Source organism: Colossoma macropomum, unplaced genomic scaffold (assembly GCF_904425465.1).
Source record: "Colossoma macropomum unplaced genomic scaffold, Colossoma_macropomum, whole genome shotgun sequence".
Lineage (NCBI taxonomy): Eukaryota > Metazoa > Chordata > Actinopteri > Characiformes > Serrasalmidae > Colossoma > Colossoma macropomum.
This window is the reverse complement of record NW_023494805.1, coordinates 18674063-18687971: the sequence shown is the minus strand read 5'-3', so window position 1 is coordinate 18687971 and position 13909 is coordinate 18674063. Positions and strand designations below refer to the sequence as shown.

Genomic DNA, 13909 nt, shown 5'->3' with positions numbered 1-13909 from the left:
ATTTTCTGAACCTGAATGAAAACGAATCCACTGGAATAATTCCTGGCAACTTGGTTTTATTATCTTGCGTCATGGATTTATAGCTTTGCAACAACACCCAGCAATCACACAGGACAAAATTTAGAAATGTAATTATAGCAGCTGTGTTACAAATTACTTAAATTAATAAAAAAAATAAAAAAAATCAGTAGTGATCAGTATAAAATTTAAGTAGTGTACATGAAACAGAACTGCTCACTTTGCATGCTCTGAATGCTGACCAGAATGTGCTTTTATGTTTAAATTGGATGTACACAATTTTGTATGCCTTATATAAAATAAATAAAGGTTAGGACATTAGCACTGCTATATAAATGCACCACCATCTTCATTACTGTATACATATAAGGTTCTCTGTGCAAAAGCTACAATTATGCTTTATCAGTAGATAGGCTTACACTTCATATTTTCTCTTAAACATTAGCTCAACATACAGTTTTCCCTCTAGAAAGTCGTATATGCCATATCCATCATTCCACCTGTGCAGAGTGCAAACAGGTGGTTGTGCAAGAACCAGAGGCTCAGCAGTCAGAGGCCATACGTTCAGGTATAGCTGACAGGCAGGTACTGGGTGGGATAAAGACCCCAGGGTCGCTAATGCCCAGTGCCAAGTCAAAGAAGCGCGTGGACGTGGTCACGCTGCTGTTCTTAGTGTAAGTCTCCTGCACAGGGTAGCAGTCCTTCAAGGTGTACACACCCACCCAGGTCTCATCTGTGAAGGAGACACAGATCACAGTGCTATTTAGTAGCAATGCTCACCAACATCTCTAAACATCTTTACGCTTTATGTGTGGATCATTCTGCCAAACTAGATGAAAGTCAGAATTGAAAACACATTGTGGACACAACTGGACTTTCAACTGACTTGGAGTTAAGACTAATCCTTTTGCTTTGAATGACCCTATACCTTAAACAATAAGTTTATTATAATTATAAATCATTATACTAAATATAACCTAGTAATACAAATGACTGAAAATTCCATTTTGTCACTACCAAAACAATCATATCACACTACCCAAAGTTTACCAAATATTTCAGTGGTGACTGTTTCAGGAGTGACAATTTTAGCCAATTAACTCAAAAACTCGAAAAATTTGAAAAATTGTACACACACAATCATCAAAGGTTTTCATTAAAACACCAGTTTACTTAATTCCAGAAAATACTGTTTCAGTGGTGAGAATTTTTAATGTTATACACTGATTTTCAGACTCTGGGACACATTTACTTCAAAGCAATGCTCACCATGTGGCCATGAGGGCCAGGGATGCAGTCTCACTTCCTGCTCTAAAATGCAGGGGTGTGGTTAAAATAAGGCTCTGCCTAAGGACTAAAACTCCTGATGAATCTAAATATTTCAACTCCAATTTAAAAGAAATCAAAAAGATCTTTTAAAAAACAACATTAAAAAATGTAAGTATTATTTTAACAAGTGGAAAATTACAGGTTATGGTTTGGGACAGGCACCTCCCAACCGAAAGTACCTTATAAATGATGATTTTGTATATAGTTAGCTTATTACTCTCTCAATTAGTGACTTAGGTGCAAATAGATCATAACATAATCATTGTAACTATCTAAGGTCTGAATTAACAGGTTTTTTTTTTACTGTTGAACGGTAGTTTCAGTAGAATGCTCCATATACACCTACCTTGTACCTGCACTCACTTGCTATTTTATCACGTAGGCCTACACTACCTTATAGGTGCTCTTTAGGTTTATTAAGTATGTTATTATAGACTGCAGTACATCTGTTGCTGCACAATTTGTCAGCTACATTCATCATTGATCAGTTTCTGACCACAGGACCACCTATAACCAGATATTTTTGGGTGATGGACCATTGTCAGAACAGTAGACTCACGCAGTAGATATCAGGTACTGCAGTGTTGATGGGGTTTTTACACATTGTGTACATTTTAAAGGGGTGGGCAATATATGATGATATATTGCAAAACATGATGCAATATATGACAATTTATGTATCAGTTCATCAAACCTCAGAAAAAAACATTGAGATATTTATCATGTATCAAGAAAATGTCTTCAACAAACTATATTTTTACCATATCGACCACACCTAGCTGTATAACATTCTTTTCTAATCATCTTTCTTGCATTAATGAGATGAGATTAATAAGTGAAAGGGACTTTGTGCACTAGTTGATGACGCGGCCCCCAGAAATGTCATTCACTTGTCTCAATAATGCTGAATATCTTACATCAGTCTATACTTACGTTTACGAGCTGGCTTTCTGTCAGACCACTCTTGAACCTCAATCATATCTCCTGGCCCACCAATGAAGTACTGATCCTCATAAGTGGAGTTCATCGGGATGTCATATGGGTCCCATTCTTCAGTTAAATTAAGCTTAGCACAGCTTTTAGTAACTTGCTCAATCTGGAAGAGCACCCCACTCTTGAACAGGTAGATGTATTCAAAGTACCTGAGCAGTGAGACAATGTTAGTTACACAGTGCCGAGGAAGGCTTAGGTAAACTCTGCAAGAACAAATGTACAACTGAAATGTACACAGTACTGAGTTAACGTAAGTAGTTTATACTCTATTCTCAAGACTTAAATTCATTTGTCCTCTTGAGGGGAGATGCATTTCTGGCCTGTATTTCAAAGACCACTGGCTAAAACCTATTGTACTGTAGAAAGAACACCTTTCACTTTTCAGAGGTATCACATTCTTAGCCTCTTAACCCCTTAAAAGGCCATGGGCCTGTTGGTGGGCCCAAAGTGTTGTTACACACTTCTCTAACCTAAGAATAGATTAACCTGCTTGCATTGGTGTCCCTGTAGAATAATAAGCCTTAATATGTATAACTGCAATGTGTATGTCTGTCTGTCTAAGCTGTGATGGACTGGCGACCTGTCCAGGTGTATCCTGCCTTCCGCCCAACGACAGCTGGGATAGGCTCCAGCACCCCACCGCGGCCCAGAAGGATAAGCGGTTTAGATGATGTATGTATGTATGTATGTATGTATGTATAACTGCAGCTTTATAGGTTTTCAGAAATGTGCAATTTTTAACCTGCTGAATAAGTCTTTTGTTTGTTAATGTCCATTGTAGAGGACATTTTAATGCACTTTCCCACCCTTTTTTAGGAGACTTCAGTAGACAAATCAGCAAGGGAATTGTAGAATCACTGAGATGGAGTCAGACCTTGAGTCGAGCCAGGGCCATTCCACAAAATTTTTGGGGCCTGTGCAAATGCAGGTTAAACTTGTTCCCCAAAACAAAAAATTCCTGGCCCTGGCCCTGAGGGTCCTCATCCATCAAGAGGTCTTGGACAGACCGTACATCCATTCCCCCAGCTAGGACTCCCCTGTCTTAAGCCATCAGATGCTTAGGAAAAGACATCAGCTGAGGATGGGCATGAAGCAGACCGACATGTATGAGTCTGAAATTCATTATTTTGGACAGTCACTCCACTGATTTCTGGGCAAATGCAGTCTCTATGGACCCCTTTGCTGAACTTTACACCAAAGCAATGTTTTAAATCTAGTCTCCTTGAAGGCTCCCATCCAGTTACGCTGCACTATTCTGTCTGCTTGCACACCTGCACAGATCATACAATGATTTTTACTAAATCATATTTCTGATCCAAGCTCGTCCAAGTGAAAAGGACCAGACTGCAATGCCAAGATACTGGACACTGCTGTCTGGAGCAGCACTAATGGGTCAGAGAGGAGCAAGGATTATTGACTTTGTAGACTGATGGTAATGATTAATAACCTACTGTTTCAAGTGAGAAAATCTGATGGGACAATATAACCTTGAAGGTTTCAATTCATTGCAATTTAATGAGATTTAGTGGCATGAGTGTGCACTTTTCCCTACACTGTATTTGCTCACCATGTACAGTTTACTAATGAATTAGTGAAAATCTGAACTCTATACCCTTTTGTGCATGCTGGGTCTCATGAAGCCATTTCAAACCATCACATTAAACAGAAGGATTAACAGAGAAATGCTGCAGTTAATATCTGTGCAGTTGATCGTCTTTGCCATGAAAACAGTAAACCGTCCATGATGGACTCAATATTAGCAGCATCACGTGTTGTTTGTTTGCTCTCGGTAGCCAGTGTTTGTGGGCTAATGTTAAGCTGCACGTTCCTCATGTAGCCTTTGCACCTTCTTACAAGGATGACGAAACTGCAGCAACGTGTCTGGAAATCCTATGAATTTCACGAATGGAAATCAAAGGATGGGAAACACAACATACTGCTTATTTCATTCACTTCTCATATGCTAGTCCTGCTCGCTAATACCGTTACCGTCAAAACACGCTCTTCACCTCTTACACGGTGTGTGTTTCCTCTTCTCCTCCAGCACCCTCACACGCTGGTTCTGTCCATCATACGAGACCACCGCCCGTGTGTTCCTCCCGCTGCTGTGGTCGTACTGCACGGTTCGTCCCTCCCACTGTAGCGGAGCTGCGCAGGGCTGCTGCGGGGCTGCGGCGGAGAAAGACGGCCGGACAAAGCAAACAGCCACGCCGGACAGACACAGGGCCAGAGTAAACACTGTAAACCTGGACATGTCCACAGTGCGACAGAAAACCGAGCAACAAGTCAGCGAGGCCAAGAAAAGAGCAGCAATAGCAGACCTGACTAATAGCGCCGGATTTAATGTGAGAATACGAGCCCACGAGCGCTCAGAGCAGCAGAGTTTACAGCAGAGTCTATACACACTCTGATTGGTCCAGAATATGGACAGCGTGGAGACCAGCCAATCAGATTCACCACAACCTTGAACCCAATACAAAATAAATACAAAAACATTTTTCTTCATATAACGTTATCAGTATGTAAATAAATAAATAAGAATAATGTTTTTTGTACTTATATACACTCTTAAAAAAGATGGTTCTTCAAGGGTTCTTAGTATATAAGATGGTTCTAAATAGCACCAAAAAGGACTCTTTAATTGTCAGCCACAAGCTTCACATCGTAACAGCAGAACCCTTTTCAGAAAGGTTCTATATAGAACCATATACAACACATCAGTCTTAAGAAACCTTTCACAAAGCAAAGAATCCTAATAATGCAAAGGGTTCTTTAAGTGTTCATGACCCATTTTCTTTACCAAAGAACCCTTGAAGAACCATCTTTTTTAAGTGTATCTATACAGACACACACATATAGACATATCCAGACTTTTTTCCAAGTCATTTTAGGTCATTTCTTTTGGTCCATTCATCATGAAATGTACATACAATGTGAAGGGTCATTTTTAAATTATGTAAAAAACTGAAAAACGTCAAACATTGAGAAATTAGTTTTTCTTCCAACATGCTGGTTTTGCTGGTTATGCCGGTCAATGTTGTTCTTTTAGTAGAGAGCTCAAGTGTCCAAAGCATAATGTGTTAAAAAAAAACTGACCACCCCGCTAGAAAAAAAAACAGCACAGAACACCCTGCTGAAAAAAGACCATCAGAACTATTAGTGTTAAAACCTGTTGGTTTTGCTTTCTAATGGGAATTGGCTTAATGGTTACCACTACAGACAATTAGGACACTTTTAGATATCATTAGGAAACCATACAACCCCTGTTAAACCATTAGAATCCTTGATACTGTGATGTGGACCCATTAATGGTTTAATTTTTTCAGCACGGTAGCTGGTTCTGGATGCTGGTATGATGGCCAACCACCAAGATCACGTTGGGTGCAAACCAGCACCAGACCATCAAAAACCAGTTTAGCCTATTTTTGTTGGCTCAGACAAATATTCTGCTGTCTTATTTTAGCTGCAGTTTCGCCAAAGTCCAGCTTTAAGTGATTTTTAAACCGTTTTCAACAAATCCCCTATGGCCAACCTCTCATAGACTCATGAACCCTCCTGAGCGCCAGGCGGCGATGTTTCCTCTGCAACTTCAACTTCTGTTAGTGCAGCGTCCAATATGGCGAAACTTCAGCGTGGAGAACCTCAGCCCGAATCAGAGAAACAAGTTGAAGTCGGAGGAGAAATGTCCGAGTCCAGTGAAGATGAAGGCCCTGAGGAAGTGGCCTTTGAGGAGTCTAAATCAGCAGCGCTAAAGAGCGCGGAGGAGGCGCTGCGCTCCAGGAGAAGGTGAGTAAATATGGGGCGGTAGCTCAGTTGCTAACACGTTTAGCGTGCTGGACCAGAACAAGAGCCTAATGATTATTCTTAACCTCACTTAAAATGGTTCGAGTCTGACTCAGAGTCCTGATTTGGCTAGCCTTACTTACTCTTGACTGCGCATCCACACTGAAGAGTGATTTACTCGTTTTCATCATAAACTAGTGACGAGGCTAATGTTCACCAACGTCTGATTGGAATTATCCGTTCCACCTTAAATGGCACAGCGCTTGTAGACTTACATATACAGGCGCCGCAGTGTATCTGCTGCACCATTTAAGGTGGAACGGAAAACTCAGAAGAATCCAACTTAAGCCTCGTTGAATAGTGAAAGTCTAGACAGGGCCGTGTAAGCAACTGTCTAATGATACAAGACGACAATTTTACTAGCGTCCCTGGTTTATTTAATAATTACGGTTTAGTTAAAAGACCTCTTAAGACCGCGAACCGTTAAACTGAGCACAGGGGCCAAACTCTGGATATAGTGTGTTATTACAGTTTCAGTAGGAGTAAGTCATGCCTCACTGTTAGGCTCAGTATGCTAAATCTAGTACGTCTTAGTGAAACACATTGGCAGTGGTGTCAGTATTGTATGGCAAGTGATGATGTGAGTGGACAGAACTGGACTTAGTATATCTTTTAACATTGAAAATGAGTTTTATCCAACCTCAGCTTAAGTAGTTACTAACAGAGTGGCAAATATTGTTAGTATAATATTGAGAGCTCCTTATATTTAAAGCAGCATTAAATTGTATAGTGCTGTGGACTACCAGAACTGGACTCTGAGTTTTTCTGAATAGGTAACCTTGTAGTGATCACCAGTTACCAGCCTTCTTAAAAAAAACGAATTATCTGGGAAAGCTGTGAGTTTAAAATGGGAACTGAGCTCTGTACAAATGTGGACCTCAGAGGGGATGATTAGTGACCGCTGCTCTGTTATGTACATGCCATGTCATCATCAGAGGTTTTTCTGTCCTCTTAGTCTCTACACATTTAAAGATGGCTCTTCAAGGGTTCTTTAGTAAAAGCAGTAGTTCTATTTAGAACCATTTCATGCTTAAATGGTTCTTTGCATGGTGAAAAGGTTCTTCAGATTCATGGAGAATGCGTTGTGTATGGTTCTATATAGCACAAAAAAGGGTTCTTATGGTTTCATTTTGTAGGTGTGTGGGAATAAACCGCACTTTGAACGGCTGATGTTAACACTGGGCGGCATTATATTCAACCTAATCCATGTTATATCCACAATAACAATGTTATTACAGTTCAGATCCTCTTACATTTACATTGGCATGGCATTCGGCGGATGCTTTTATCCAGAACCACTTATAGTTTGATCATTTTACACAGGTGGGCGAAGGGAGTGTTAGGAGACTCGCCCAAAGACTGTTAGTGTGGTATAGTGCAGGGTGCTGGCCCTGGGGGGGATTGAACCCCAGCCTCCAGCGTGGATGGCAGATGTGTTACTCGCTACAGCATATAAAGGGAAGTTCCACTGGTTTGTCAATGTTTTTGCAAAATTCAATTGTGAAGATAGAAATGATTGTTTCTAATAGCTACATCACCGAGTTGTTAAATTACACCGTTGCAGATACGCTGCCTGATGCCTGACACATTGCTTAAGGATGGTTTTGAGAGAAAGTTTTTAACCTAAAACGTATTTTTAAAAATTCATTCATGCTGGAGTGGTACATGTTGAGCATTTAACGCCAAAACATTTTTTCACGAGTTTACCACTATTTTACCATTTTTAACATTTTAAAATGAAACTCAGAAGACACATGGAGGTTCACTGGTCATTTTAGAATAAATAGTGAATAACTGAATTATACAGAAATCTAGAAAATCAGTGAAATTCCCCTTTAAGATAGCAGAGCTTTGGTTCGGTTCAGTTCAATGATGGCAGTGGTGTTGGTTTGGTTTGTCGTATCTGTGTGGCATATCTTGGATGCTGAGAAAATAACAGAGTTCTGATTAATCCACACAAAAGCACAGCAGGTACATGCAGTGTGTAAATAACTTTCTACAGCTGCTGAGTAATTATGCTGTTTGTCATCAGGGAAAAGGAGCTGTTGAAGGAGAAGAGAAGAAAAAGACAGCTGTTTTTCCAAGAGCAAAAGGTACAGAATGTTTCATAGCATGCAATCACATGGGAGGAATTCTTTAATAACCATTTTTACCTACCTATATATATATATATATAATGTATATATGTATGTGTGTGTGTGTGTATATATATATATGTATATGTGTATATATATATATGTATGTATGTATGTATGTGTGTGTGTGTGTGTGTGTTAATTAGCAATACGTTAATTAGTTAAGTAGCTCATCAGACTCCTATACCATATGAAATCATGGTAAAAAAAAATTTTTTTTGTTTGTTTTTTTTTTCCCAAGAAAAAAAGTCTTCTTTCAGAGGCTCTTTTAGAAGAATTTGACACAGTGCCACAGAAGTAAGTGACTTTTATTACACTTAGTATCCATGTATATATTCATTTTTTCTCTTTACCACTGTATTTAACTGTACCTTCTGTTCATTATAGAAAAAAGAAGCTTTCAGTTGAAAAAGGTAAGTCTGAATCAGTCTGCTACATACCTTTCACATTTTCTCTGTTTCCTAATAGACCCTACTTTGGTTGTAAGTTGGCTCCAAGTCAAGTTTCCAAGTTTCAGAGTGACTGTAGTTTATTGTGTGCTTGGTTTTAAAAACAGTTGTTTTGAATGGATGATGTTTTTCCTTGCAGAGGAGAATGAGAATGAGGAGAAGGAGGAGAACACAGAAGAGACAAAGTCAAAGAAAGTGTCTAGAAGGTAGGCTCAAGTTGCTGGGTCTGGGTCTGGGGCTGGTCTCATGAAGCATGTTTAACTTAAGCCCTATTTGAGCTATTTTGTAATAACAAAACCGGGTAATAGAAAACGGTGCCTTTTTTTTCTTCTTTTGTGATCTGAAGACAAGGCTAACAGCTAAAATTAATTTTATGACAAGATCACTGAAATCCACAACATTTTTGGTGATGGCAGAATTACAAGGAGAAGAAGCATTTTCAGTCTTGGTCCTGTTGGTTGGCATTTGCTAAGTTGAGTGAACCCACTTTACTAGCCTGTAGAGGTAAAGAATAGATAGTGAATACTATGGCTACATTGAGGTTGCAGACATTGTGGTTCCCATCAACACCACTGAAAGAAATCCAACTCAGAATTTTTTCTGTAGAATTAAGCACTTCACACAAAACACTCTGAATGACCTTGTTTACATTAACAACTGAATTATTGTTGTTAATGTTCAGAAATGTGGTGCCTGTCACATAATGCTGATGTAAACATCCCCATGATGATGCTGCAGCCTTGACTATTTGGGGAAATTACACACATCCTTTATCCTGTACATATTGGCCTGTCAAATCACACACAAATTACATTACCCAGTCATCCTCTGTTAAAACTAATCAGTTCAAACAGGGCTATAGAAGGTACTTTGCTCCGAAATATTTAGCTTAGCAGACTTGTAAAAATTACAAATATGGCAGATTCATACTGGATTAGAATCGCGGATCTCGTCCACAATCACTCAAATTACAGCGCCTCCCGAGGCATTACTAGTCCAGCTCCATTAGGGCTTAATGAGGAAGCTTCAGCTTCACAGAACCTAATGTTAATAATAATAAGTGCCGTCAATTCTAACTCCTGGCGACCATAGTGTTTCTCCAGATTATACTGTGTTCTGTTGGGTCCTCAGGCTTTTTAATGGCTGATTCCTCTGATAAGAAAAAAAAATGATGTTAATGACAAACAGCTGTTTACGTAAAACATTGTCAGGCAGTTTATTTTCGTCAAGCAGGAAAAAAAAATATATGCTAAGGAAATAAGACACACAAATTTTACCGTCTAAGACAGGGGTGCACAACTCTGGTTCTAGAGGGCCAGTGTCCAGCACAGTTTGGTGATTGACCTACTCAAATAGTAGATAAACCTCTAAACTGTGCTCTGCACTGGCCCTCCAGGACTGGAGTTGTGCACCTCTGGTCTAAGAGTTTGTGGTTGCTTACCCTGATGCTCTTCTCCAAAGCCATTTCACCTTAGACTGTCTGAAAAGGCCCATTTCTCTTAATGTACCACAGCTGAGACATGATTTTATCAGAGATGTTGTAACGGAAGAGACCAGTCACCGGTAGGAAAATGAATAGGAAAGCTCGTAACATTCAACATAGCATATGCTCTCATTGTGGAGATCAGGAGAGCCAGATCAAGCTGAAAATCACATTTTTGTGTGTTTTTTGAGCCGAACCCTACAAACTATTGATGCTGTTTTTGTAAGGTTTTATCACTCATTTCAATGTTTTTGAAACAATGTGGCTTTTAGTTTGGGGTTCAGGTCTCTCCTTATTGAGAGAGACGGTAATCTGGTCTTGTTTGAGTGGAAATAACTGCGCAGGGGTGTTGCAAAGATGGCCACCAAGTGAACAGACTTTCCTGTAAGGACTTTGATTTTACTCGTGCTTTTCCTAAGATGTGAAGTCATTTTTTTTCTGATATGTGAAACCTGTTGCTGTGGTGTGAGGACATCCTAAAGGGTACACTCTACCATAGAGACACTTTATCTGATATGTCTTATTTGTTAGGTATCATAAAAATGGTATTAATGTAGGATATCTTGAAACAGGTTTATGTTTACATGAGTAAATACCAGGGTCTTGCATGAGGTGTGGTTTGCATAAAGTAAATCAATAAATGAAGGGCTTTTTTTTTTAGAACTGTTGGTAAACTAGTTTTACCTTCAGCGGCACAGGACTGGTTACAAGCACGCCCTGATTGGTCCAAGACCTGTTTATGATCCTGAACGTAACATTCCCTGGAGCAGGTTAGGCGTGCAGTACAAGTTGCTATGGTGAGGTAGCCCAGAAAAAAAATGATCAGCTGTTGTAAAACAGGAAACCCAGAGTTGAACAGAACTAAGCTTAAAGAAATCCTGCTTTGTGAAACCTATGATGTGTACAAAGTATGTGAACGTGCAGATGTGTGAAAACTGAGGCAAAGTAAACTGCACTTGTTATAAGTATAAACAGAAGAAGTAGCATAGCACCTATTTTTCATTGTAGGCTCTAGGGGGGTTTTACAATTGTAGGTATTAGATTTGTCATAAATACCACATTGTTTTATGATCTGTTTAGTTTTTCAAGTTTTTCAAACAACCTGGGACAGGCAAAATGCAACAGCAAAAACAGAATCCTAATTTAAATCAATGTTATCAAAAATCTGTTAAAAATACTTAACTATTATGAAGAAAGAGGAGGGAGAAGAACCCTCTTAAATGAAATAAAATATGACACTGGCGTAATGGACTAACTTCCAGCCAGCTACATGTTACTATGCGGTTTATGTAGTTACTGTGCACTGGTTGTTGCTGCTTAGGTTCATTTGAAATCTAAATAATTGAAATTATTATAGAAGGGGATTATTGTATGTGATTAACCTGTAGTGCTTCTAGGACAGGATGAATAATAAGACATTAAGTACAACTGTAATGGAAACTTAAACATCAGATAAAAAATACAAAGATAAAAGACAGATCTATACATATGCCTAAAAGGTACAATATACTAGGATGATAATGTTGTACATATGTAAATTACACTTTGCGGATGACTGTAGTGTAATTCATATGGTATATTATAAAATAGGATTTGCTATTTTGGCTAACTGAATGCATTGCACAGAACCTTGTTGTTGAATTGCTTCCATCAAGCTGCATGGAACTTGTCCCACTCTTTCTAAACCCTTAGTTACCGTTGAACTCCCATTAACTACAGAATGTATCAGGTGACTGCCTGCATTGGGAACAGAATGCGTGAGCTTCATGTTCACAGTATGAAATCCTGTGTCCTGTTTTAGTCTGCAGGGAAACTGCAGTGTGATGCGGCTGAAGGACAAAGCCAGTGATGCCTCACTGCAGCAGTCAGCCATGGACTTCATTCAGTCACGCTTATATGGACCAGGAAAACAGAGAACAACCAGTAAGAAAGCACATCAGTTACACTCAATATACATGTTTAATATGGGTCATTTCAGGAATAAGCAGTTGCTGGGTGACTGAATTGTTGCTCATCAAGGAATTGTCTTTCAGATGCTGAGCTTTTATCCCTGGAAAAGAAAAGGGGTGCCAACCAAGGAGCTGCAGTGCAGTTTGTGAATAAGAAATGGGGTGAGTTTGAGGCTGTGAATGTTAAATAAGCATATATTCCTTCCTCAACCATCAGTCATGAGTTAAAAGCTCCACTGTCATTGTGTCCTTGCAGGAGCAGAACTGAAGGCCAAGGCAGAGAAGTGCAACAAGAGATTTATTCGGAAGCAGAAGCTAATTCCCAGCTGAGAGCTGTAACATTTAAATGGACAGATTGGAGGCGACAGCCCGCCTGCTCACCTCACTGCACATTTCAGCTGTTTTAGTCAGGACTGTCGTATGCTGGAGGGCTCCAGACAAAATGGCAAGTCTGCAGTTGCCTTGGAGAAACACTGTTGGGTTATTTTGTGACTGGGAGCAGCTCATGGCTGAATGAATGTGTCATTGACCTTAAAGAGTCCAAAAAATGGGATGAACTCCCCCCAATGTTATAATCACTGTAGTCAGTGTTCTTAGAACCGGTCTTTATGAAAATATGTTTATTTTAATGTCTAGCAGTCATTTCTTTGCTAATGAGGTCTTTATAGTAAGTGCCGATATGGAAATCAGCTGTTACAAAGCTGAACGTACACAACCAGTCAAAAGTTTGAACACACCAACTCTTAGGTTTGCCTCATTATTACTTTCCATATTTTACAGTAATAGTGAAGACATCAAAGCTTTGAAATAACGCATATGGAATGATCAGATACCAAAATTATTTATTTTAGATTGTGTTAGAATCTAAAATATGCAGCTGTTAATCTTCTCTCAAGCTGCTTCATGAATAGCTACCTGAGATGATTTTTCCAACAGGACTGAAGAGATCGCTTTTGGAATAAAACCTTGTATCTTCAAGAAAGTAACTAAAACATTCTTGAATTTTAGGGTAAGTCAGTGTAACAAAATTTTATTCCAAGTCATTGTGGACCATTTCTATTGGTCCATTAGTAATGAAATTGAGACAATATAAATGGTAGCTGGTGTTTTCAAATTATACAAAAAAAAACTACTAAAAAAAAACCAACCAAAAAAAAACACTGATTTAACATTTTGTTCCAACAGCAGTGATATTCCAGAAATTATTTCAGCCACAGCCATCAAATTTACTATTTGTCCTAGGAACAAATTTGCATTTAAACATAAGCTTTTAAAATGTATTATATGAAATTAGGTGTGTCCAAATGGTTTGACTCAAAATTAAATGTTCAAATGACTTGTGTGCTCTCTGACTCTTTCTGTACAACATAAAATGTACAAACGTACATTGCTTAGCTAATAATTGTATCAGCCATGTTGAAACGTGAATTTTAGGCAGTTTTGTCCACAAAACATCTTTGCAGATCAACTACATTTGGAGTGAATATGGGGTTGTGTATGTATATTTTATGGCTGAACCATCACGGTTTGTATTGTGAGTTTGTTTATTGTACAATGTGCTGGAAGTCCACATAGCTGGCATGAATTTTGTGAGCACTGGATTCATCAGGTTCTAATGCAGGCAGCTAGTGATGGTATTTACAGGTCAACATGAGCTCACCTGTTTCAGTGGAAATGGTACTTGTGTTTTACTGAATATTTACACATTTA

At 39.0% G+C, this 13909-nt stretch overlaps 2 protein-coding genes across 2 annotated transcripts; one reads left to right on the top strand and one right to left on the bottom strand.

Moving 5' to 3' along the window:
- Positions 1-39: 39 nt before the first annotated feature.
- Positions 40-4748, bottom strand: epdr1 (ependymin related 1). Its single transcript, XM_036596130.1, has 3 exons — positions 4350-4748; positions 2281-2489; positions 40-751 (listed from the first exon to the last, which is right to left on the bottom strand). The coding sequence occupies exons 1-3, from the start codon at positions 4592-4594 to the stop codon at positions 561-563; spliced, it is 645 nt and encodes a 214-aa protein (XP_036452023.1). The 5' UTR covers positions 4595-4748; the 3' UTR covers positions 40-560.
- A 1179-nt stretch (positions 4749-5927) lies between these two features.
- Positions 5928-13867, top strand: nol7 (nucleolar protein 7). Its single transcript, XM_036596171.1, has 8 exons — positions 5928-6126; positions 8216-8276; positions 8560-8615; positions 8706-8731; positions 8907-8973; positions 12052-12173; positions 12284-12361; positions 12456-13867. Exons 1-8 carry the CDS (start codon positions 5957-5959, stop codon positions 12527-12529), a joined length of 654 nt encoding a protein of 217 aa, XP_036452064.1. The 5' UTR covers positions 5928-5956; the 3' UTR covers positions 12530-13867.
- Positions 13868-13909: the final 42 nt, after the last annotated feature.